The sequence below is a fragment of the Bombyx mori genome, chromosome 14 (assembly GCF_030269925.1).
Source record: "Bombyx mori chromosome 14, ASM3026992v2".
Taxonomy (NCBI): Eukaryota; Metazoa; Arthropoda; class Insecta; order Lepidoptera; family Bombycidae; genus Bombyx; species Bombyx mori.
The window spans coordinates 1,062,471-1,088,334 of NC_085120.1; the positions used below are offsets into that span (position 1 = coordinate 1,062,471).

The 25,864-nt window shown below is 40.4% G+C and overlaps 2 protein-coding genes across 2 annotated transcripts; both read left to right on the forward strand.

Annotated features, from left to right (window-relative positions):
• Positions 1-598: 598 nt before the first annotated feature.
• Positions 599-8,710, forward strand: LOC101745215 (carboxypeptidase B). Its single transcript, XM_038015388.2, has 5 exons — positions 599-717; positions 5,932-6,141; positions 7,169-7,265; positions 7,711-8,022; positions 8,108-8,710. The coding sequence occupies exons 1-5, from the start codon at positions 653-655 to the stop codon at positions 8,690-8,692; spliced, it is 1,269 nt and encodes a 422-aa protein (XP_037871316.1). The 5' UTR covers positions 599-652; the 3' UTR covers positions 8,693-8,710.
• A 2,270-nt stretch (positions 8,711-10,980) lies between these two features.
• LOC101745363 (carboxypeptidase B-like) lies at positions 10,981-20,196 on the forward strand. The gene is given in 5 exon segments (NM_001309621.1): positions 10,981-11,045; positions 12,081-12,290; positions 15,797-15,899; positions 18,217-18,528; positions 19,462-20,196. Coding segments are annotated over 5 exon segments (1,287 nt in total). The 3' UTR covers positions 20,059-20,196.
• The last annotated feature ends 5,668 nt before the right edge of the window (positions 20,197-25,864 follow it).

The window sequence follows — 25,864 nt, forward strand, 5'->3', positions numbered from 1 at the left end:
CACCTCTGGGCCGGGGCTCCCAAATACCAGCTACTTCCATTTGACTCCATACAGAAATGGGCTGTTCGGATGGTCGATAGTCCTGCTCTCGCGGATCGCTTGGAACCTCTGGGTCTGCGGAGGGACTTCGGTTTTCTCTGCGTTTTATACCTTATGGTTCATGGGGAATGCTCTGAGGAATTATTCGAGATGATCCCCTCATCTCCTTTTTATCATCGCACCTCCCGCCATCTGAGCAAAGTTCAGAGACAGTGCGTTTCCAAAGATCTTTTTTGCCACGTATCATCCGGCTTTGGAATGAACTCCCCTCCACGGTGTTTTCCGAGCGCTATGACATGTCCTTCTTCAAACGAGGCTTGCGGAGAGTACTTAATAGTAGACAGCGGCTTATCTTTGCCCCTGGCATTGCTGACGTCCATGAGCGACGGTGACCACTTGCCATCAGGTGGGCCGTACTCGTCTGCCTACAAAGACATTAAAAAAAAACATAAAATTACCTATTAATCAAAATAATTATGGAATTAAGCTAAGAAATCTTGTATTTTTCACTAGAGATTTTTATCAATAGCATTTTATCAATACTTACCAATATCGGGTTATATAAAAATACATGTAAATTATTTTTCGTTTCAAAAACAATTAACATAATACCATGAATTCACTTATTCTGCTTTGTGTTTTCGCTTTTGCGTATGCAAAACACGAGATGTATATTGGGTGAGTTTAAATTTGTTTTTACTTATACTCACAAAAGACAACAAACAGCTAACTTAGTATATATTCTAAAACTATAATTGTAAATATTTTATTTATCTTATATCTTTAAACGAGCAATTCTTGTATATTAATGTATATAATCTCGGAAACGGCTCCAACGATTTTCATAAAATTTAGTATACAGGGGATTTCGGGGACGATAAATCGATCTAGCTACGATTTATTTTCAGAAAATGTTGTTTTATTCGTGTTTTCATTAATCAACTCTTCCCGGCATCTATTGGCGAACAATAATACTATTTTTCTTAGTTGAGGGCAACTAACCGCTTTAAAGACACAACAAGATGACGTTATAAAAAAAAAAAAACGAGCAAAGCTCGGTCATCATCTAGTATTTTCTTATACAGTACTAATAGTACTTTATGGTAAGAATTTCAAGAAAAGACTAGTATTTTGTTTATGTTTTCCAATATAAATTTAGAACCAATTAAAATATGTCCCTACGTCATTATTCTTATAATCATGAGTCAAATACATTTTATTGCTATTGATTTCTTTGTATTGCCAACGCATTCGAAGTTTTCATAAGCTTGGAAGTCGTTTCTGAGAAATCCCAGCAGCTTCAGCATTCTTTTTTTGGTAGAAAAGCGCATTGTAAGGTCACACATATGGTAGTAATAACAACCTAGTTCCTCATCTCACAAAGCTATTTACCGTCGTTTCTCATTTCCCTTACGACGCTCACCTTTAGCTGATCAGTCACGCCAGAAAATCTCATTTTTTTTTTTTATTGCTTGGATGGGTGGACGAGCTCACAGCCCACCTGGTGTTAAGTGGTTACTGGAGCCCATAGACATCTACAAAATAAATGCGCCACCCACCTTGAGATATAAGTTCTAAGGTCTCAATTAATAGTTACAACGGCTGCCCCACCCTTCAATCCGAAACGCTGCTGCTTCACGGCAGAAATAGGCGGGGCGGTGGTACCTACCCGCGCGGTCTCACAAGAGGTCCTACCACCAGTAAAGTCAAATATCCGAAATATTTTTTTTCATAATTTATACTAAAATAAAAGTAGTATTCATGTGTAATTTATTCATCCCAATTAACTTGATAACAAAACAATTGTTCTTTCATCATCATGATTAGTATAGTGATGTTTGCCTTAAAAAATAAGTAAATGATTTGAGTGAGTGGTGACTTCAAATAGAATCATAAAGACATATCACTTGCCGTGGGCATTCTTTCACATGATTAAAACGGCTAGACGAGCTCACAGCCCACCTCGTGTTAAGTATTTACCGGAGCCCATAGATATCTACAACGTAAAAGCCGCCACCCACCTTGAGATATAAGTTCTAAGGTCTCAGTATGGTTACAACGGCTGCCCCACCCTTCAAACCGAAACGCATTACTGCTTCACGGCAAAAAATAGGCAGGGCGATAGTAACCACCCATGCGGACTCACGAGAGGTCCTACCACTAGTTCTAAGGTCTCAGTTTTTACAGTACAACAGTGCCCAACCATTCAAGTCGCAACGCATTATTACTGCTTCACGGTCGAATGATTAGGGTGATGGTACCTACCCGTGCGGGCACACAAGACGCCGAGCCACCGGTATCAAGTCATAATATTTAACTATCCGATCCGGTGATCCGGTATGTGGGAGTTGAACCTCACCAAAAACTCCTACCGCTCACAGCCAGAACCCCACCCCGGATCGGGCCGGAACCCAGTCGTCGCCATTAATACGACGGGACAGGGTTGACGAACAGCATATTACATCCATTACGCCGTCCCCCAAACACCGGACCGGCGGCCGCCAGCGACACGGTCACCAGTTTCCTCGGTCTGCGGGTCGGGAGACTGCCTTGATGGCAACGCGCTACAGCTCCCCCCGGAACGTTCGGGGGAACACAGCCTACCATCACTCGGCTTCCTAACACGGGCGAGCGTGCCGCGCACACTGCCCCACGCCTGATCCCTTCCCGCACAAAGGGGTAGAACCCGAAGCTTTAAGGGGCCAGATCACGAATGGGACCCCGGTCCCGACCCTGGTAGCGAAGAGAGCTTTGCCTCACTCGCCCCGCCGCCTCCTTCCGCGAGATAGTGCACTCGCAGAAGTCGAGCATAGCCTTCGAGGACTCGTCGCCGCCAAGCATCGACGCCACGACGCCAGGCAGCGACAAGTCCGGTCCTACCTTTGCGATCAGGACACGGCGCTGCTCCTCCCAAGTGGGGCAGACAGCGAGCGTATGCTCCTCAATGTCTAAGTCGTATCCGTAATGGTGACACCTCGTCGTTGGCTCAGCTTCTATTCTTTTTTTTTAATTGTTTAGATGGGTGGACGAGCTCACAGCCCACCTGATGTTAAGTGGTTAGTGGAGCCTTGAGTACGTATTTCATTAGAAAAATTGGTACTCGCCTGGGATTCGAACACCGGTGCATCGCTCAACACGAATGCACCGGACGTCTTATCCTTTAGGCCACGACGACTTCGTAAAGGTGAAGGTACAACCATGCCCGGTCAGCACCTTTATCAGATAAGATATGAAATGGGCAGATAAGGGGGTAAATCAAAAATATTTTAAATAATTTAATTATCCCATTAACTATGTACTAATCCTTCCATTATGAGTTTTATGAAATTCTTTGTTGATCGTGGTGTTGATTGATACAAAACTTCACATGAAACAAAAAAAAGTGTTTTGCTATTCCATATGTATTTATTATTATATTCTTGGTATTCACGATAGTGTTATCTATCTATATATATAAAAATGAATTGCTGTTCGTTAGTCTCGCTAAAACTCGAGAACGGCTGGACCTATTTGGCTAATTTTGGTCTTGAATTATTTGTGGAAGTCCAGAAAAGGTTTAAAAGGTAGATAAATATGAAAATGCTCGGAATTAAATAAAAATAAACAATTTTGTTTTCCCTTTGATGTGTCCCGCGTCGAACGGATTCCTTTTGTCTTTTATTTATCGATTGTGGCACTACGAAGTCTGACGAGTCAGCTAGTATTAAATAAATTTCACAAATCGTCCTACGTATCTTCATTTAGTATTAAAATTAACGTTTAATCGCTATTGTAAAGCCGCTATATAGCTTATGACAGACCGCATCAGTGCAATAACACGGAATCGGGCAGTTGCTGTTTTAAATTTCAGCGCGAACTGTGTACTAAATTCGACTGAACCCAAGTTGATAACATTTATTGCTGGTGGTAGGACCTGTTGTGAGTCCGCGCGAGTAGGTACCAGCACCCTGCCTATTTCTGCCGTGAAGCATTAATGCGTTTCGGTTTGAAGGGTGGGACAGCCGTTGTAACTATACTTGAGACCTTAGACCTTATATCTCAAGGTGGGTGGCGCATTTACGTCGTAGACGTCTGTGGGCTCCAGGAACCACTTAACACCAGGTCGGCTGTGAGCTCGTCCACCCAACTAAGCAATTAATAAAAAAAAGGATTCTTACAACGGCTGCCCCACCCTTCAAACCGAAACGCATACTGCTTCACGGCAGAAATAGGCAGGGTGGTGTTACCTACCCGAGCGGTCTCACAAGAGGTCCTACCACCAGTGAATACGCAAATTATAATTTTTGCGGGTTTGATTTTTATTACACGATGTTATTCCTTCACCGTGGAAATCAATCGTGAACATTTGTTGAGTACGTATTTCATTTAAAAAATTGGTACCCGCCTGAGATTCGAACACCGGTGCATCGCTCAACACGAATGCACCGGACGTCTTATCCGTTAGGCCACGACGACTTCAATCTGCGTTATCTGCTTAACAAACAAACAGAAACGTATTTTTTTTTAAGTACCGTATTAAATGTAAACATTTATATTGAATTAATCACTTTCAGAAACATAATTGATTGCTGATGTTGTTAATCAAACAAGATTATGAATAAAATTATCACATTTCGATCGAAATCTAATTTCAACGTACTCGTAAGATACCTAAAGTGCCAACGATCAACAAATAAGTCCTTAAAATCGAACGTACTGTGTGTTATCAACTACATCCGTGTACGTAACACGAATTTACATGTGTACACTCATGACAAATGGTATTATTAGTTTGAGAATATAAGCCATTCATGTATTCAACGACAATTACGTCATATAAATATTTTTTATTGCTTAGATGGGTGGATGAGCTCACAGCCCACCTGGTGTTAAGTGGTTCCAGGAGCCCACAGACATCTACGACGTAAATGCGCCACCCACCTCGAGATATAAGTTCTAAGGTCTCAAGTATAGTTACAACGGCTGCCCCGCCCTTCAAATCGAAACGCATTACTGCTTCACGGCGGAAATAGGCTGGGTGGTGGTGCCTACCCGCGCGGACTCACAAGAGGTCCTACCATTAGTAATTTTGACTCCGCTGCGTCGTAGATTTCACATGATATATGATAGTATTTTAAAGTAAAAATTAAATAGCGAAAACTCCTCCTCCGTTTGTCATGTTCCTCAGTGCTGAGGGTCGGGACCAGTACGGAGCATTTTTGTTCGGACTATGTCCCTCCATTCTTTCCAGTCCTCTGCGCAGTGGATAGCGACTTTGATGCTGGAGTCCAATGTCGTCTTAATTTGATCGGACCAACGCATGGGTCTACGCACTCTTGTCCTCTTTCCTTCCACTTTGCCGGTGATAAGTAGTCGTTCGAGATTGTCACCCTTCTTTCTCCCAACTGGACCGACAAACCCGAAAATCCTACGTAGGCTTATTACAGCTTAATTAAGCGTCACAACACTATCTCCCACATTTCGAACACTTTAAATTTTCCTGGTCACGACGACTAGGGCGTACTGATTAAGGGCACCTTGGTCGCGACTCGTAACCGTGAAACCTTAGACTAAACTGCAAAAGCATTTATAATAACCTTTAGAACATATGAAACCCAAAGGAAACACTAAATTCTAATTGATTTCTCATTAGAGCCTCTCCAAAAGCGTTTTTTTTATTTATTGCTTATATGGGTGGACGAGCTCACAGCCGACCTGGTGTTAAGTCGTTACTGGAGCCCATAGACATTTACAGCGCAAATGCGCCACCCACCTTGAGATATAAGTTCTAAGGTCTCAGTATAGTTACATATCTTTCTCTATATCTATCATCTTTCAATCTATCATTATCTATATCCTTCCTAAAAATCCTTACTTACTGTAACGAATGAATCATTTTTTGATCCTTTCCAGATATAAATCGTACTACATATCACCTTCACACGAGAATGAGTTCCAAGCACTCGCTTCCTTGGAGAATGAGTATCAAATTGATGTTTTGACCCGGCCGATATTCGGAAGGGACGGACTGGTTCTGGTTAAGCCGGAGTACCAGGAGAGCTTCTTGGATGCTCTCGATAAATACGGCATCAAGTACAGAATTCATTTTGACGATGTGAAAGCGTAAGTTACATTTAAATCTTGTGAGTCTTTATATCTAAGGGATCGGAACAAACCTTTAGAAGCCGAGATATTAAATTATACGTTCTCATAAACTAAACGTTTTTTACTGGTGGTAGGACCTCTTGTGAGTCCGCGTGGGTGGGTACCACCACCCTGCCTATTTCTGCCGTGAAGCAGTAATGCGTTTCGTTTTGAAGGGTGGGGCAGCCGTTGTAACTATACTTGAGACCTTAGAACTTATATCTCAAGGTGGGTGGCGCATTTACGCTGTGGATGTCTATGGGCTCCAGTAACCACTTAACACCAGGTGGGCTGTGAGCTCGTCTACCCATCTAAGCAATAAAAAAAAACAACCTATTTCATTTGTTTGAAAGATCTGTGATCGCTTCCACGACTCACCTGGTGTAAAGTGCAAAGTGAATAGTCATCAACAACTTATATAATGCCATCTAACTTGAGATTAGAGTTCTGAGTCTCAGTTTTATAGTAAAATTACTAACCCCCACCTTTCAAACCGGAAATCTCGAGCAATCGTTCGCCCAGCTCTTAAATTCTACGATAAGATAAGCACCAGCATATCTTTTTTTCGAAGGGGTTCTTTTTTTTATTGCTTAGATGGGTGGACGAGCTCACAGCCCACTTGGTGTTAAAGGGTTACTGGAGCGCATAGACACCTACAACGTAAATGCGCCACCCACCTCGAGATATAAGTTCTAAGGTCTCAGTATAGTTACAACGGCCACCACACCCTTCAAACCGAAACGCATTACTGCTTCACGGCAGAAACAGACGATGTAGTGGTACCAACCCGTGCGGACTCACAAGAGGTCCTACCGCCAGTAAAAAGCGAGAAAGGTATATTATTATATATTTGGGTTTTAAACAGAGGTTCACTTGGTGATTTCTAACAGTTCTGTTATCGGCTAACTACAGATGAGTCTATAGCAAAAGAAAGGAAACGTGAAGTTCAGGTCAGGTTTTAAATACCATCATATCATATTCATCGTCTTTCTTAATAATCTTACAGGCAACTTGACTACGAGGACGCCATCTTGGAATTGAGAAGGAACCAAACGAGAAGTACAGAGAGATTGTCATACACCAGCTACCATGATTGGCCAGTGGTAAGACAGTGTGGCAGAATCATAAATTTTTGAGTAGAATCTTCCAAAAAATAATTTGAATATTGAAAAGATCCTTGTCAGATTGATGATGAATCCTTGAAGATTCATGTCAAAGTTAAAAACCCATTAGTCATTCCACATTAATTATGGTCGCCACAATTTTACATTATTGTAATTTATATACCACTATTTTATCTTCTGGCTAAGAGCATTATTCTAACGCTCTCACTTTTCGCTTCATCATAACCATTTGTTTGGTTAGTTTAGCAAGATTGGTAAAACTATTATTCCCGTAAAAGTATTTATCTTCAAGGTTCTTTAATTATTAAGGTGGACTCGATGAATTTACGTGAAAGTATAATTGAAATAATGTGTTTGCAATTAATGTTATATTCACGACGACAGTTTGATTTTCTCCAGAATTTCTTCCTAAAACATCTTACAGATTGAAGAGTACATAGACGGCATTGCTCACCGCTATCCCGATTTAGTGAAATTGGTTAATGCAGGAAGGACTTTCGAAGGGCGGAACCTCAAGTACCTGAAAATTTCCACAACAAACTTCGAAGATGCGAGCAAACCTGTTATTGTAATAGACGCAGCCATCCACGCCAGAGAATGGGCTACGATCCCTGTAGCTACTTGGGCCATCCACAAGCTAGTTGAAGACGTGACTGAGCCTGATCTGTTGAATAATTTCGATTGGATCATTTTCCCTGTTGCCAATCCCGACGGATACACGTTCTCTTTGAATACGGTAATTATATATCAAAGTTCTTAACGAATCTGCGTAATTATAAAATGCTTTTTAAATTTTTCTACAAAATATCTTTGTTTTTTAGCAACGTTTCTGGCGCAAGACCAGATCAATCGTTTCCCCCAACACAGAAAGGTGTCCGGGAGTAGACGGCAATCGAAACTATGATTTCCATTGGAACACTGTTGGTACGAGTACTAACCCTTGCGCTGAGAACTACGGCGGACCAAAGGCCTTCTCCGAGATTGAAACTAGAATAGTCCGTGATATCTTGGATGAGCACTTGTCCCGAATCAGTCTATACCTTACTATTCACAGCCATGGCAGCATGATCTTGTACCCATGGGGACACGATGGCTCTTTATCCCACAACGCTCTTGGTCTTCACACCGTTGGTATTGAAATGGCAAATGCAATCCACACTAAGGCTTTAAGCTACTTCCCAAGATATGTCGTTGGAAACGCAGCTCTCGTTTTGAGGTACGCAGCATCCGGAGCTTCTGAAGACTACGCCCATTCAGTTGGGGTGCCGCTGTCATATACCTACGAGCTTCCAGGAGGCGGTAGAGGATTCTTCTTGGATCCAATTTATATTAAACAAGTGGCTACTGAAACTTGGGAAGGCATTGTAGCCGGTGCCAGAAAATCCGAAATTTTATTTAGAGCTTAATAAAAGCTGTACAATTAATTAGGTTGCTTTTTTATTTCGTAAAATCTTTCTTCCATCTGTTCCATGGGGAGTAATCTGAGGAATTGTTTGAGATGATCCCATCATCTCGTTTTTACCACCACACTGCCCGCCACCGGAGTAGAGTTCATCCGTACTACCTGGAGCCACTGCGTTCATCCACAGTGCGTTTCCAGAGATCTTTTTTGCAACGTACCGTCCGGCTTTGGAATGAGCTCCCCTCCATGGTGTTTGCCCGAGCGCTATGACATGTTCTTCTTCAAACGAGGCTTATGGAGAGTGCTTAACGGTAGGCAGCGGCTTCGCTGTGCTCCTGGCATTGCTGACGTAACCATGGGCGACGGTAACCACACACAATCAAGTGGGCTGTATGCTCGTCTACCTAAAAAGGCAATTTTTTTTTAATTCATATCAACGATTAGTTCATAAAATGTTTTTTTTTTCTTTTTTTTATTGTCACGTAGCAATCTGTTTCAAGAGAGCTCGAAGTAGAAGATTCCACTTTCTTTTATCCCCTTTTTTTGGCTGAGGATTTCAATATCCACTGACCACCAATTGTTGAAATTTTCAACACCAGGTTAGCCGTCACGAACATCCTTTTCAAACCCTTTTTTTTTACCACAGGAGAAAATCGCCGGATCCCCACCCGCACGGCAGGTGGGAGTCGAACCTCACTAAAAACTCCTGCCGCTCACAGCCGGCGCTCTACCCCGGACCGGGCGGAAACCCAGTCGGAGCTATTGAGACGGCGGGACAGGGTTTACGCAGAGCACATTACATCCATCCCGCCGTCCCCCAGACGCCGGACCGGCGGCCGCCAGCAACACGACCGCCGGTTCCCTCGGTCGACGGGCCAAGAGCCCGATTGATAGTGCCGCGCTACACCTTCCCCCGGAGCGGTCGGAGGAACGCGACCTACCACGCCGCCCTACACCTAGGTTCCTCCCCGCACAAAGCGGGTGGAGCCCGAAGCTCTTAGGGGGCCGGGTTACGGACGGGACCCCGGTCCCGACCCCCTGTTCGACGGCGGCGGGTTTCTGCATAGTAAGGAGAGCTTTGCCTCACTCGCCCCGCCGCCTCCTTCTGCGAGATGGTGCACTCGCAGAAGTCGAGCATAGTTTTCAAACCCTTAGGCTGTATCCTATCCGATCAAGTGTATTGTATTCGTCATATTTGAAGAGCTCAATGAGAATAGTGACTAATATTTGAAGACCCTAAAAGCACCGGAGTAGATTGGGAGGATCTGATAAAATGATGGCTTCGCGTTGCCCGTTGTCTAGGTCGGTTATGTAATTAGTGGCGGACATGATAAGAGGGTTATCGCCACCACTCTGACGCTGTCGTCGGATACTTCCGTATCAATTCTAATTGTAGATCGTCATGAAGATTCGCGTTCCTCAGATACCACGGTCCTCTGACGGCTACCCGGCAAACGAAACGTGAAACTAAATGGTTATATCTATATATTAATACGTGAAGCAAAAACTTCATACCCCTTTTTACGAAAATTGCGCGGACGGAGGAGTATGAAATTTCCCACACATATAGAGAATATACAGAATGCAGAATGTTAATTTTTTTTAATTATGCATAAAAATACTTTAAATCAATAAATAAAAACGTTATACATACTACCATGTGTTTGACACACACACACACACATTTGAATATTCTTTATTTATTGTGAAACTTTTGTCATTCCTTCAAGTTTGTGGTCAAATTGAGAATAGGTTAATATTATTTATCTTTAATATTATTTGTCTATAGTGGAGTCTTGGCGAAATCTTTGATTATAGAAATATAATAAATAGCCTTTGACAATAGAACCATAATAATGGTCAAACTTATAAATGTAATTAATTATAGTCGAATTTCGACTACTATGGGACCACTAGTCATAATGTTCTACAATGTAGCACTAAACTTATTTTACACTCAAGTTATAAACATCGACATTGAACGTATCTATTTTGATAAGAGTTTCCAGGATTTAGTAACCTGATAGCGGATAGTCGAATAGAAATCCCAGAAATAGCGCCCAGTAGTACAAGAGAAGAGAATATACTCAACTTTTAAACAAGACTGATGTTCTTCTAACCTTTAATATTTTTACAACATACTCTGGGGCCGGTTAAACATTTAGCAAATCACTATTCAAACCGATAAACTATGAGTCTTGCGATAACAGTTATCGTTTTATCGGCACCCTTATCTTCAAAATATGGTTATAAAAAGTAAGATAATTCCCATTGGCACATTCTTGTAGCAAGATGAGGGCTTGGATTCTGTTGGGTCTCATTACGTTTGTGTTCGCCAAACATGAACATTATATTGGGTAAGTAATATTTGGTTACTTAGAAAATTATTTAAATTATATGGAAAATTAACAGTTTTATTTTTATTAGTAATTAAATGTAAAAACTTGTGATACATATTAAGCCAAAGTCTCATTGGAGCTGCGAATATACTCATGCAATTTTTCAAGTTGGAATCCACAACTACTTCAATCCAGAAGCCTACTTAGCACAATACTCTCAATTGGTGCACAAGACAGTGCGTATTTCACACATACGATGAAGATACCGTTGATAAAGGCGAAAATCAAGAAGATCAGAATTAGTATAGATATATAGGACCTATAAGATCTCCTGAGCTGATGATTACTTAATGGACTAGGTTTTTGGGATACCAAAGAAAATAAATTCTTAAGTATATTCTGACAATTGGTTAACCGAATATTCTACTTAACGTATGTGACAATTAACAAATAATTAAATGGAAGGGATGACGTGACATTGCGTATGTGGCTTAGATTTTGTTCAACATTAGCCTACAAACGTGCCCTATTAAACATCCTCTTCCTTGCTCCTCAGTGCTGAGGGTCGTGACCTTTACGAAGAACTTTTGTTCGGACTATGTCCCTCCATTCATTCCTATCCACTGCGCATTGGATTATGTTGGAGGCCAATGTCATCCTAATTTGATTGGGCCAGCGCATAGGACTAAGCCCCCTTTGCCTCTTTCCTTCCACTTTGCTGTGATGAGTAGTTTTTCAAGATTGTCACCCTGCTTCTCACAACATTGGCCGACATCCTCCAAACTTGGCCACAAGCGCTATGACATGTCCTTCTTCAAACGAGGCTTGTGGAGAGTATTAGACAGTATTGGCTATGCCCCTGACATTGCTGACGCCCATGGGCGACGGTAACCACTCACCATCAAAAAAAATAAAAAAACTTCGTAACGATATGTTTTAAGGGACTTGTATTCAATCATCCTGCGACCTCATGTTTACTTTCAATACGGGAAACTTGAATATTCATAGCACCAAACTTGAATTACTTAATTTATTGAATCATAAACATTTCAGGTGGAAAACTTTCCACGTGAGACCATCAAACGATGTCCAACTCAAGACTTTCGGTTCGCTGATACAGCAACTGGACTTGGATGTGCTCGGTCATGCGACCACGCAGCGTGAAGGGTTGGTCCTCGTGCAGCCTGATCAGCTCGAAGCTTTCACGAGTCTAATGGATGGCCAGGGTATTGCCTACAGGATCCATGCTGATGACATCAAAAGGTTAGTCATCTCCGATGCCGCTGTATCACATACGCGGTCTGTATCTTAAAGTCTTCGTGGCCTAAAGGACGGGACGTACAGTGCATTCATATCTAGCGATGCAACAGTGTTCGAATCCCGCAGGCGGGTACCAATTTTTCCAGTGAAATGCGTACTTAACAAATGCTCACGGTTGACTTCCACGGTGAAGTAATAACATCGTGTAATAAAAATCGAACCCTCAAAATTATAATTTGCTTAATTACTGGTGGTAGGACCTCTTGTGAGTCCGCACGGATAGGTACTACCGCGCTGCCTGTTTCTGCCGTGAAGCAGTAATGCATTTTGGTTTCAACTATACTGAGACATTAGAACTTATATCTCAAGGTGGGTGGCGTATTTACGTTGATGTCTATGGGCGTTGATACCACTTAACACTAAGTGGGCTGTGAGCTCGTCCACCTATCTAAGCAATAAAAATAAAATATGAAGCACAATTGCTCAGCGAAGCTAATCAGGAAACTAGGTAATTGATAAGAGACTGTTTCTATTACATTCGAACTGTAATAGTGTGTCAATGACATGTGAGATATCCATCAATACCGGCGACGAACAGCCAAAAAAACTGTCTCCAATAAAGGACCTCTTGACCAAAAGAAACCTTGGGTCTTTTTCTTTCTCGAGTCTTATTTTGGAACCGGATGTGGGCTGAGGTATCTGGTATTTAGTGACTTCCAAGGTCCATATTACATCGTGAGTACAATTATCAATTTCGAGACGCGAAATAAAACTACCGATTGTCATGCATTACGGCTTACATTAGGACTATCGTTCAAACCAAGAAGAGATTTTAGTCCCACCAAACGAGTACACCAAGAATCACATTTTAAAGTCACAAAAAAAACTCTTTACAAACATGAATTAACGGTTTTTTTTTAATTATAATTAGACCTAAAACGTCTAAGTTATGAATTATAACAAATGTAATTATGGTATGTATCATCAATATCGACTACTATGTAATCAATTAAATATTATATCACAGTACATTAAACAATACGAGCAGGTTTCAAATCTAGAATTACGCTGATATCAATGAATCATTGTTGATAAATCAGTGGAATAATTTAATAGTTTGTTTTTTTTTTTTCGTTATTTAATCTACAGCTTAATCGATTCCTTTTGTGATTTAATTGTATACGTATGTTGTACATTCTGATTAAAGCGAAAAAATATACATTTTTGGAACGAAGTTCCTTACGGCAGGCTTGGAGGAGATAGGGATTTTGCTGCGCGACCGAACTGAAAAAAATATTGTGATAGTAAAAACCGTAAGAAAAAGTCCGTGGAATAAGGCCTTGTTTTCCGCACAGCGATATTTCACCTCGCGATTTTTTCTCGTAATTCTTTTTTTTTTTAATGGAACTTCGTTCTTCTCCGGTGTCCCACGACACCACACATCTTTTTTGTTATTGGTTGGGTCTGTGGACGAGCTCATGGCTCTCCTGATGTTAAATGGTTACCGGAACCCATTGACATATACAACGTAAATGCCGTCACCTACCTTGAGATATGAGTTCTCAGGTCTCAGTTTTTACATTATAACGGCTGCCCCATCCTTCAAACCGAAACGCATTACTGCTTCCCGGCAGAAATAGGCTTGGAGTTCACTTGAGCTCACCAGCTCAAATGAACTCCAAGACGTCCTACAATCAGAAAAAACAACGACATTTTTATAATAATATCTAAACACTCGTTCACATCACTTAAGAAGTTTCAACTCAAAACTGATGGACTTTACTATTTTTAATGCATCTCAACGCTGTATATGTATTCGTATAAAAATTTCAAGATTATTTCCATTGGGAAACTATAAAGAAAACACTTCTTCATTCACAATATCCAGTATTACAGTAATACGCAGCGTCGAAATATTTTTAGATAAAAACATTTCAGTACCACTATCTGCTTTGTTTTTCCAACGATAATCAATTAGTTCATGACAATCTTTATCAATGAAAAATAGTTTATATTTGATTAACCAGTACTATGTGATAGTTTCAATTATTCTTACAACTCGTCAAACCCGAAGAAAACGCTAAAAACCAGAAATAGAAAACGAAAATAATAAAACAATAAATTACTTAGTTTAGGCCCGTGGATGTGGTTCAGACTAGCCAAAGTGCTAAGAAAAGATTACCTTTCCGATAATAATAGTAACTAGAGGTCCCGCAGTAGTCGAAATTCGACTATAATTAATTGGAATTGTAATTTTGTACACATACTATAATCACAAATTTGGCCAAGGCTACACTATAAAACAATATTAATAAAGACAAACAATATTTAATCTATTCTCAATTTGACCACAGACGTCAAGAGCAAAAGTTTGACAATAAATAGTATGCATGCGTGTGTGCGTCAAATACATGGTATGTGGTGTGTGTAATGTTTTCTTTATTGATTTAATATATATTTTATGCATTATTTTAAAAAAATATTATCATTGTGCACTTCTTCTCTATATTCTCTATAAATGTGGAAAATTTCATACTCATCCGTCCGCACAATTTTCGTAAAAAGGGATACAAAGTTTTTGTAATCCACGAGGTGAATTTAATACTTGACACACCGAAACTTCATTATCGACATCTGGACGAAACACTAGTTAACACTAAAAGCCAATATCTCATAATTAGTGAACACATACGCACTCATTCCCGCGCCCAAACGAAAGAGAAAAAATAATTTTCAAAACACTGCCATCAATCGGTTACTACCAAAACGAACATCGATAATACATCATCATCATCACCATCATCAGCCTGCGGCAGTCCACTGCTGGACATAGGCTTCCCCCAAAGCTCTCCACTGAACCCGATCTTAGGTTCTACGCATCACGATCCATGATAATACATAATATAATGTATTATTTTATTTACATCAAAATACAATTTAGCTTAGTAAAACTATAGCACAAATTGAGTTGCTCTATATAGAGAAACAACATTTAAAGCTATTGCTTCACCGCTTTTGTATGTTCTTTATATTTCAAAATCCCAAATTGCTTTTATATTTCTAATGTTCCTTCTAATGTTTCAATATTCAAAATTCCATTTATGTCATCTTTATAACATACTACTCGACCCGGCAGACTTCGTAGTGCCTCAATCGATAAATAAAAGACCTAAACTTTTGTATAAAATAAACTTAAAACAAACAAAAGGAATCTGTCCGATGGGGTACACATCAAAGGAAAAACAAAATTGTAACTTTTATTTAATTCCGAGCATTTTTATATTTATCTACCTTTCAAACCTTTTCTGGACTTCCACAAATAATTCAAGACCAAAATTTGCTAAATCGGCCCAGCCGTTCTCGAGTTTTAGCGAGACTAACGAACGAGATATATAGATTATAACATATTAACCTCTTTTAAGATAAATCGTATAGAGGTTACATACATATAGGCAAATAAATATAGATGTACATCGTTGAAACTTCACAAAACAAATGTTCTATTGCAGTAAGCTTGATTACGACGACATGTTAATTGAAGAGGCACACAATGCAACCAAAGCTAGGAACGGAGCAAGACTGCCCTATGACAATTACCAGACCTGGGAAGCGGTAAGTTCGGTTACCAAAACATAGTGATAATTTTTTTTCCTACCTAATCGTTGGTAGCTAAAGCCTAGTTCGGACTAAGCGAGTATTTTAGTCGAGTACCGAGTGATTTAGTAGCTAAACTACTCGCTACTCGCCCGATAAAATAGAACAAAATGGATTGACTTGACTAAATTATTTACTAACCTACTCGACTAAATTTTTGGTGCTCAGACACATTTAGCTACTAAATTACTCGGTACTCGACTAAAATACTCGCCTAGTCCGAACAAGGCTTAAGACTGGGTTCACAAAGCATTGTCCTGCACGTTTATTTGCGGTATACGTTTTATCGAATGAATAGTGGCACGTACATTGTACATAGAACCAAAAAAAGATGTGTGGTGTCGTGTGACACCGGACAGGAACAAAGTTCCTAATTATAAAAAAAAAAATTAAGTTCTATTCGAGGTATAAAGAAAATAATTATTTGGTATTTGAACATTTTTATTATGATTTTTTTATTGATAAAAATAAAATAGAACTACTTTACAAAGTTAAGTTGTACAATGTATCCATTACTAATTTGTACGTTATTACAAAGTTAAGTCGTACACTGTGTGCATTACTAATAAAAATCTTACGTTACGGACGTTTTTTCCCGGTTAGGGTACCCCTCCGCATCGTCTCATAAGGAACTTCGTTCCAAAAATCTTACACCGCCGTTTAAACGAATACTCAACGGACTTGTCAAACAAAACGAATGAGCTTTAACGTTGGAGTGACGCGTAGTATAGCTCTATCTCGTTCACACATTTGTTTTTACATGAATTGAAATCTACCGTATGAGGATATGTGCAGGACAATGCCGTGTGAGCCCAGCCTAAGGGGCTATTCTAACTACGCACGGTCGCGACGGGACGGAAACTCAGCGGGCTTTGTCTGTGAGTTAGAAGTGACCACTGTAACTCAATATCTATATATTAATACGTGAAGCAAAAACTTTGTATCCCTTTTTACGAAAATTGCGCGGACGGAGGAGTATGAAATTTTCCACACTTATAGAGAATATAGAGAAGAAGTGTACAATGCTAATTTTTTTTTTAAATAATGCATAAAATATACATTAAATCAATAAAGAAAACATTACACACACTACATACCATGTATTTGACGCACACACGCATGCATACTATTTATTGTCAAACTTTTGTTCTTGATGTCTGTGGTCAAATTGTAGATTAAATATTGTTTGTCTATATTAATATTTTTTTATAGCCTTGGCGAAATTTGTGATTATAGAAGTATAAAATACAATCATAATAATAGTGTACAAACTTACAATTCCAATTATAGTCGAATTTCGACTACTGCGGGACCTCTAGTTGTTATTACTACGCTAGCTACTGAAAAGTACGGTAATAGCCAAACAAAACATGACTTGAAACTATATTATTATCTGTATGGAACCAAAAGTGCCACAGTATAAAAAATAATCAGCAGGTATTTCGTAAAAACGTTCAACCAGTCCGATATTAGATTTAACGGAATATTTTAAGGTACCTGGAAATTACTCAGTTTTATGGGGACACAGGCGTCCACTAAATATCTAAAGGCTTTGTTATCCGAGATAAAATACAAAGCAGGCGAACCTATAATCAATTTATCAGAACAGTATTTTAAATATCTAATCTTGGGCACTTCTGAATGCACTTCACAACACATAAAATACTCAAATAGGAAAAGTAAGGAGAGAATATTCGAAACCACATGCACTAATTAACCAAATTAAATTTAAAACAGTATAGCACAGCTTTATGCGAATCATTGTTATATCTTCGCTTCTTCGAAAATATCCACAGTTCAAGAAAGATCCAGCGAATTAAGCTCGCTAGGTTTTTGACGTGATAACGACTTACAATTCGATGAAGCCGGCTGCACGCACGAAAAATCATGACTCATGCGGCGTTACCTCGCTCTGAGGCGTTCCATTTAAGTCTTGAAGTGCAAGCGAGAGCGCGCAACGAGCGACAAAGAGGCACAATCGGCCTCCGCGTTCGGCAGCGTTCGACATCTGTCTCTCTCCTACTTGAGTGAGCGATGCATCCGCGTGGACAGCTGCTATACAATAATACATTTACATGTTTTCGTCAAGTATGAAGTTCAGTGAAAAGTGAATGTGGTGTCAATTGTTTATAGCAACGATAATTGCGATAATTGAAAAATGAAACCATTCCATCAGTATTTTCTTATGACGTTGTCACGTTCAACTATCGTCAGTAAACCGACTTTACAGACAAACCGATTTTTTTTTTCGATAATGATTTACCCCCATTTACAGATCGAAGCCTACCTTGACGACGTTGCTCGGCGATTCCCAAACAGAGCAACCCTGGTCAACGCCGGTCAATCTTTCGAGGGTCGAAATCTTAAATACCTAAAGATTTCCAGCACCAATTTCGAAGATAAATCGAAGCCGGTCATCGTCATCGACGGCGGTATCCACGCAAGAGAATGGATTTCCCCACCGACAGTCACCTGGGCCATTCGCAAGCTAGTGGAAGACGTGACAGAACCAGACCTTTTGGACCGGTTTGATTGGATCCTGTTTCCTGTTGTCAATCCTGATGGATATCGGTTCACATTTACCAACGTAAGTTTTGTTTACGTGCAAGGAGACAAGTGTTATATTAAACTAGTGAACTTTGTGACCGCTACAAACCTAAGTCCTTGGCTAGCTTAGCCCTTAGTAGCGGTATCCTTGCGTGCTTTTTTCAAAACACACAGGAACATATACACTGTGATGGTGATATCATCATGTGAAGGTATTCCTTGGAGCAAATTCCATGGATCAAGGTACAACAGACAATGGAACGCACAGCCCTTCCATAGACCTATAAGCTCTTTTGAAGTCGTCGTGGCCTAATGGATAAGACGTCCGGTGCACTCGTGTTGAGCGATGCTCCGGTGTATCTCAGGCGGGTACCAATTTTTCTAATGAAATACATACTCAACAAATGTTCTCGATTGATTTCCACGGTGAAGGAATAACATCGTGTAATAAAAATGAAACCCGCAAAATTATAATTTGCGTAATTACTGGTGGTAGGACCTCTTGTGAGTCCGAGCGGGTGGGTACCACCACCCTGCCTATTTCTCCCGTGATGCGTTTCAGTTTGAAGGGTGGGGGAGCCGTTGTAACTATACTTGAGACATTAGAACTTATATTTCAAGGTGGGTGGCGCATTTACGTTGTGGATGTCTATGGGCTTCAGTAACTACTTAACACCAGGTGGGCTGTGAGCTCGTTCACCCATCTAAGCAATAAAAAAAAAAAGTCCAGTATACCACTCCACGAACTGAAGCGTGCTTAGTAGCGCAAATAAGTAAGATGGTCATACCCACCCTTATAGGGCCCCTAAGCTCAGACGGACTATTAACATATAGGATCCTCTCATGTTCATTACAGTTCTAAAAATTATTAGTGTATGTCCTTAAAATGACAGGATATTTTTTCAAGAAAATCGCTGATATTTTTTAATTAACTACGCCATATAATAATTTGCAACTCATTCTTTCTATGCAGAATCGTTTCTGGCGCAAGACCCGATCGACTGATCAATCCGCTCTCGGCTCTATTTGCCCGGGGGTCGACGGTAACCGCAACTATGACTTCTTCTGGAATACTGTGGGTACGAGCAGCAACGCATGCGCAGACACGTTTGCCGGGCGCCGAGCCTTCTCCGAGGTCGAAGTAAGAGCTGTACGCGACATCCTGCACGAGCATCTGCCGCGCATCGCACTGTACCTGACCATGCATAGCTTCGGCAGCATGATCCTGTACCCTTGGGGCCACGATGGGTCTCTGTCGAACAACGCTCTAGGACTCCACACGGTCGGTATAGCGATGGCCGACGCGATCAACAGTAAAGCGTTAAGCCACTTCCCGCGTTACGTCGTCGGCAATTCCGTTCTGGTCATCGGATATGCTGCATCAGGAGCATCGGAAGACTACGCTCATTCAATTGGCGTTCCGTTTAGTTACACGTATGAGTTGCCCGGTCTGAATTCGGGCATGCAAGGTTTCGTCTTAGAACCGAGATACATTCAGCAAGTATGCGAGGAAACATGGCTTGGTATTGTAGCCGGTGCTAGAAGAGCTGGTGATATTTTCAGGAAGTAAGGTTTTAATGTTTCGGCCACATCTATTTTTCCTATCTCAACATTTCTCATGCTAGAAAACCTATGGTATTAAATCTAATTCCTATTGTACATATAAATAAAGTGTAAAGTAACTCGTGATCTTTATGAAATAAAAAAATCCTTTTTTATGATTGAAATATTACTGTTGACCCGGAGGCCTTTCCAGTTTCACCAGGACAGGTGGACGAGCGAAAGCTCAGCTAAGAGGGGTGGGATTTGCTAACAACTGCCCGAGCGCCCCCGAAGGAGACCTAGCAACTCAAAAGCAATTGCTTCGCGAATCAGTCTACTACCGGATCGGAATCGCGATCCGCTGAGAAAATCCGGCGAGAAACTCAGCAAGCTGATTCATGGGTTAGGTTGCACGTCGACCTCTTTGTCGAGTTCGACGAATACGGTTACCGGGGTCCCTAAGCCTGCTCCTAGTGTTAGAGCTGAAGACGTCTAATGCAAAGATTATTGGATCTGACGGATCCGTAAGATTTTTATATATATTATTTTCTTTAAATGTCACATACTAATAATATACTTTCGAGAATTAAAGAAAACTTATTGTTTTCGCTTGGATCGGAAATTTGTAAAGTTTTAAAAAAAATTCAAGGAAGCTTACAAAGAAGAAGCTTCTTTTGAATTTTTGGTACATCAGTACTAACTATACTGAGACCTTAGAACTTATATCTCAAGGTAGGTGGCGCATTTACGTTGTAGATGTCTATGGGCTCCAGTAACCACTTAACACAAGGTGGGCTGTGAGCTAGATGGGTGGTCTAAGCAATTTAAAAAATAAAAATGGGATCAAGACCAAGTTAGTGTTTGTTTCTGATGTCCACAGACATCAAGACATAAATGCCATGGTCAAAGAGTTCCGTAGAGCACATAACGTGAATTCCGCCGCACAAACTGAATTATCATATCCAAGTCAGTACAACAGTTTTAAGTCAAACTGAAACACAAGATTACTTTGCAGCAGAATAAGTCAGGAATTAATTACTATTGTACGCATTCATGTTCTTAAGTACTAAAAAACAAAATACACAACATTCTATCGATGTAATTGCAAACGTCCCAACACTAAGGTTGTCTACGGAGACAGTTCTGAATGTTAATGCGTTGGAAATCGAAATGCGTCGGAAAGTTTCCAATGAGAGGATGCGGTGCATGTCTCCGGGAATCGATCTGCAAGGCTACAATTGGATATCATGCTTCTGTTTGCGTTGATAGCCCTATTTCGTCAAAAGTCAAATGAATGAGTAGCCAGATTATTAACGGTGAGGTTTTAAAAAAAAATAACATAACCAAAAAACAATAATATGATTTAGCCTCTATGAACTACTTTTGATCAACCAAGCCTTCGAGCCCTTTTGGTCAAGCAATGCGACTATTAAATTATTACATTATATAGTGGTCTGCCAAGAAAGTACGGGAAGACGGTTTTTTTTTTGTTTGTTGCTTAGATAGGCAGACGAGCTCACAGCCCACCTAGTGTTAAGTGGTTACTGGACCCCATAGACATCTACAACGTGATATAAGTTCTAAGGTCTCTAGTATAATTACAACGGCTCCCCCACCCTTCAAACCGAAACGCATTACTGCATCACGGGAGAAATAGGCAGGGTGGTGGTACCCACCCGCTCGGACTCACAAGAGGTCCTTCCTAACACCAGTAATTACGCAAATTATAATTTTGCGTGTTCATTTTTATTACACGATGTTATTCCTTCACCGTGGAAGTCAATCGTGAACATTTGTTAAGTACGTATAATATTTCATTAGAAAAATTGGTACCCGCCTGCGGTACACCACCCTGCCTATTTCTGCCGTGAAGCAGTAATGCGTTAATTTTGAAGGGTGGGGTAGCCGTTGTACTATATTGAGAGATTAGTTAGAACTCATATCTCAAGGTGGATGGCGACATTTACGTTGTAGATGTCTATGGGCTCCGGTAAATACTTAAAACCAGGTGGGCCGTGAACTCGTCCACCCATCTAAACAATAAATTAAAAAAAACGGTTGTCTGTAAAGTCGGTTTACTAACGATAGTTGAACGTGACAACGTCATAGGAAAATACGCCTCAGAGCGAGGTAACGCCTCAATGAGTCATGTTTATTCGTGCGTGCAGCCGGCTCCATCGAATTATAAGACGTTGTCATGTCAAAAATCTACAAATTTCAGCCTCGAATAAGCATACCATTGAAGGATTATCCGTTACATAACACCTACACTTGAGACTATGTCCTCATGCCTCATGGTGGGTAGCGTGTCTACAAGCTCCACTTACCGACAAAAACCAAGTGATACTAGAATCTGTTACTAAAACAATAAATTCATATCTTTTGACTAAAAAAGGAACCTTCAAAACCAACTAAGGCAGTTAGAACAACAAAACCCATTACCCTCAACCTGTCCTTACCCCATAATTCTTCTAAACAACCATGTACTACTTATATTACACGTGGCGGAAATGTCTATTGTGAATCTCGCATTGTTTTTCAATTCAGGTGGGCAATAACATAGGGATGCCTGCACGTTGTCTCGGACGCGGAAGAGGGTAGTCCGGAAAATATTGGTTCGGAACGTCAAGACCTATGGACGCTGGGGATTGAGCTTATCGATAAAATTCAATATCGATATGTCAACGGAACTGTTTGAAGAGGCTAAGATTAAATTACGTGTATAATTTGTTTATAGATTTATATGAGATACATACTTTTGTATTGCTACGCGCTGGGGTTCGCTATAAATAAAAATTCTAATGAAGTATAAATTAAAACTGTATTAACACTTAGAAAACTTAACGAACACTTTAAAATTCTTAATTCCTTTCGGTGATTCGCTTCGAGTAGTTCCGATTACTAACTCCTTCGTGTCATCTCTGCAACGCTTTTATTGTCGATACGACATCCCTAGAATTATCGAGAATATTTTTGGGAAGGCCAGGTATGTGTTTCCGCTATTTGATAATAGATGGCGTTGTAACCTCTGGGTCTGCGAAGGGACTTCGGTTCCCTCTGTATTTTGTACCGTATGTTCTGGAGTGCTCTGAGGAATTGTTTGAGATGATACCATCATCTCGTTTTTACTATCGCACCGCCCGCCACTGGAGTAGAGTTCACCCGTACTACCTGGAGCCACTACGTTCATCCACAGTGCATTTCCAGAGATCTTTTTTGCCACTTACCATCCGGCTTTCGAATGAGCTCCCCTCCACGGTGTTTCCCGGGCGCTATGACATGTCCTTCTTCAAACGAGGCTTGTGGAGAGTATTAAACGGTAAACAGCGGCTTGGCTCTGCCCCTAGCATTGCTGACGTCCATGAGCGACGGTAACCACTCACCATCAGGTGGGCCGTATGCTCGTCTGCCTATACGCAATTAAAAAATAAAAATAAAATTGCCAATTCGCGGTCTCCACTCAAGAACACCTTTACTGTAACGATTATCGGTTCTTCGGCTAACATGGTCATTCAATTGCCACGTCACTAATCCGCTGTCCTATGTCGATAACTTTGGTTCTCTATCGGACCACCTCGTTCCGGATTCGTTGACCTTCAATTACAGCAATCTTAAGTCAACCAATCAAAATAATAATAATTCGTTCGTTTTATAATCGATATCGATAATTATTCAGATAAAATAAATATATACGCGCCTATTCTAGATTTGTTTCGTTCGAAAAGGGAGCGCCACTCACAGAAACTGGGGAATTCCGATTTCGTATCACCACGTCACTACGGAATGAAGCGATAAAATTATCGTATTTTTTTTTTTATGACGCTTGTAAGTTCCGTGAAAATAATTTTACAATAAAATATCGTAATGTAAGTTATCTTTATTAGATAAAAACGTGGCCTCAAAGATAAGATGCCTGGTGTACTCGTATCCAGAGACGCGACTGTACCGGTGTTCGAATCCCGCTAACATCTATTTTTATTTTTATTAGGAATTAAATAAAATGTATTTAAGCTATTTCCATGATAAAGGAATAGTATAATTCAAATAAGTATTTACAACAAAAATACTGTTTTATTTCCCCTACCTATTCGCCGGTAGCCTAAGGGGCTACGACCAGATAATCGAGTGTATTGTAAGTCCGCACGGGTATTACCACCATTCTAGTTACTCATCATTCTCCAGCCCTTCTCCCAGTCACCTGTGGTCGGCGCAACATGTTTTCTCCTTCTATACTCCGCTATCATATACCATTTCTTCGCTCACTCCCCTCTTACACACATCGTCTTTCACGCAATCCATCATTTTTTTCTTAGATCTACCTCTTCCTCTACCACTGTTCTACTTACTTCTACCACGAAATAGTCATCTGTTCCGACTAGACGAATAGCACATGCGTTAAACAGCTAAATTTAAATTTGTAATCGTGTCTCAACACGGATTGTGGTGCATATTTGCTTTTTAGTTCTAGTTTTTTTTTTTATTGCCCTTGTAGGCAGACGAGCATACGGCCCACCTGATGGTGAGTGGTTACCGTCGCCCATGGACTTCAGCAATGCCAGGGGCAGAGCCAAGCCGATGCCTACCGCTTAATACTCTCCACAAGCCTCTTTTAAAGAAGGACATGTCATAGCGCTCGGGAAACACCGTGGAGGGGAGCTAGTTAGAACATACAGTCTACTAATCAATTAAATGTCACTTAAACAATACATATATCTCCGTTCGAAGAGAGATGAGCTTTCCTTTATCTGACGATGTCAATCTCTCAGCACAGCGTAATCACCATGACCCAATTGAGACATCAGGTTTCGGTCTCAATTGAATTATAATAGCGCGTATCCGATCGACCTGCTTGAGCTTACAACCAACATTAACTTAATAAGCCTTAAAATAATTAAATTATCAGCTAAAAAGCAATTGCCGGAATATCAAATTAGTCTAAGTAATAAATAACGAGAATTAATTAATTAAATGTACTCCAGACAGTCTAAGACAGTCGGTTTATTATTATTTTCAATGTTGGCGTATTGCGTAAGGCTTGTGGAGAGTATTAAGCAGTAGGCAGCGGCTTGGCTCTGCTCCTGGCATTGCTGAAGTCCATGGGCGACGGTAACCACTTACCATCAGGTGGGCCGTACGCTCGTCTGCCTACAAAGGCAATAAAAAAAAATAAAAAAAAAAAAAGTTGCGTCGTGAAGCTCTGGGCAGAAGATAATAAGGTGATAATAGATGTTTTCTGATTCTTTCTTCACTTCGCACCGTTAGAATTATAGAGACCCAACCCAAAAAATACGTTTTTTGGAAAGCATCGAATAGTTTTCAAACCGAAAAGACGTAGGGAAAGGGAATGGAGTGAAAAAGACCGATGGATAAGTTTGTCCCTTTATAAGCCACTTTTGGTCATTTGATTATTATGAGTCGAATTTTTGAATTAAAGTCGAAATCCAAAATATTGGAAATAGGTCTCTTTAATTCTAAAGGTGCGATGGTGATCACCGGGACTCCTTTGCAAAAAAAATCGTTTTGTCTAATTGAGTTTTTGGATCTATCTCTGGACCTATATCTATAGTACCGTGCCTACACTACAGCCAATAGTAACATTCACTACACACACTGCTATAGTCTGTGGCGAAGAACGAAAGCCCGCCAAAAACTGACAAATGTCAAAGAAAAATCTGAATATTTTTATATTTCGTAAACTATATTGTTAATTCACTTCAAACAGATCCGCGATGTGTTTGTCGGCGTTACTTAATCAAAATATTACGCCTTCGACGCCCAAAAATTCACACGCGTTACATACCTAGACACAGAGAAATAATATCATGTAGTAAGTT

What these genes read in the sequence shown, in the direction of transcription:
- LOC101745215 (XM_038015388.2), top strand. Translation starts at nt 653, where the DNA reads ATGAATTCACTTATTCTGCTTTGTGTTTTCGCTTTTGCGTATGCAAAA. An exon ending in GCTACCATGATTGGCCAGTG is followed by an intron (nt 7,266 to 7,710) that starts GTAAGACAGTGT and finishes AACATCTTACAG; the next exon opens with ATTGAAGAGTACATAGACGG. An exon ending in ACACGTTCTCTTTGAATACG is followed by an intron (nt 8,023 to 8,107) that starts GTAATTATATAT and finishes TTTGTTTTTTAG; the next exon opens with CAACGTTTCTGGCGCAAGAC.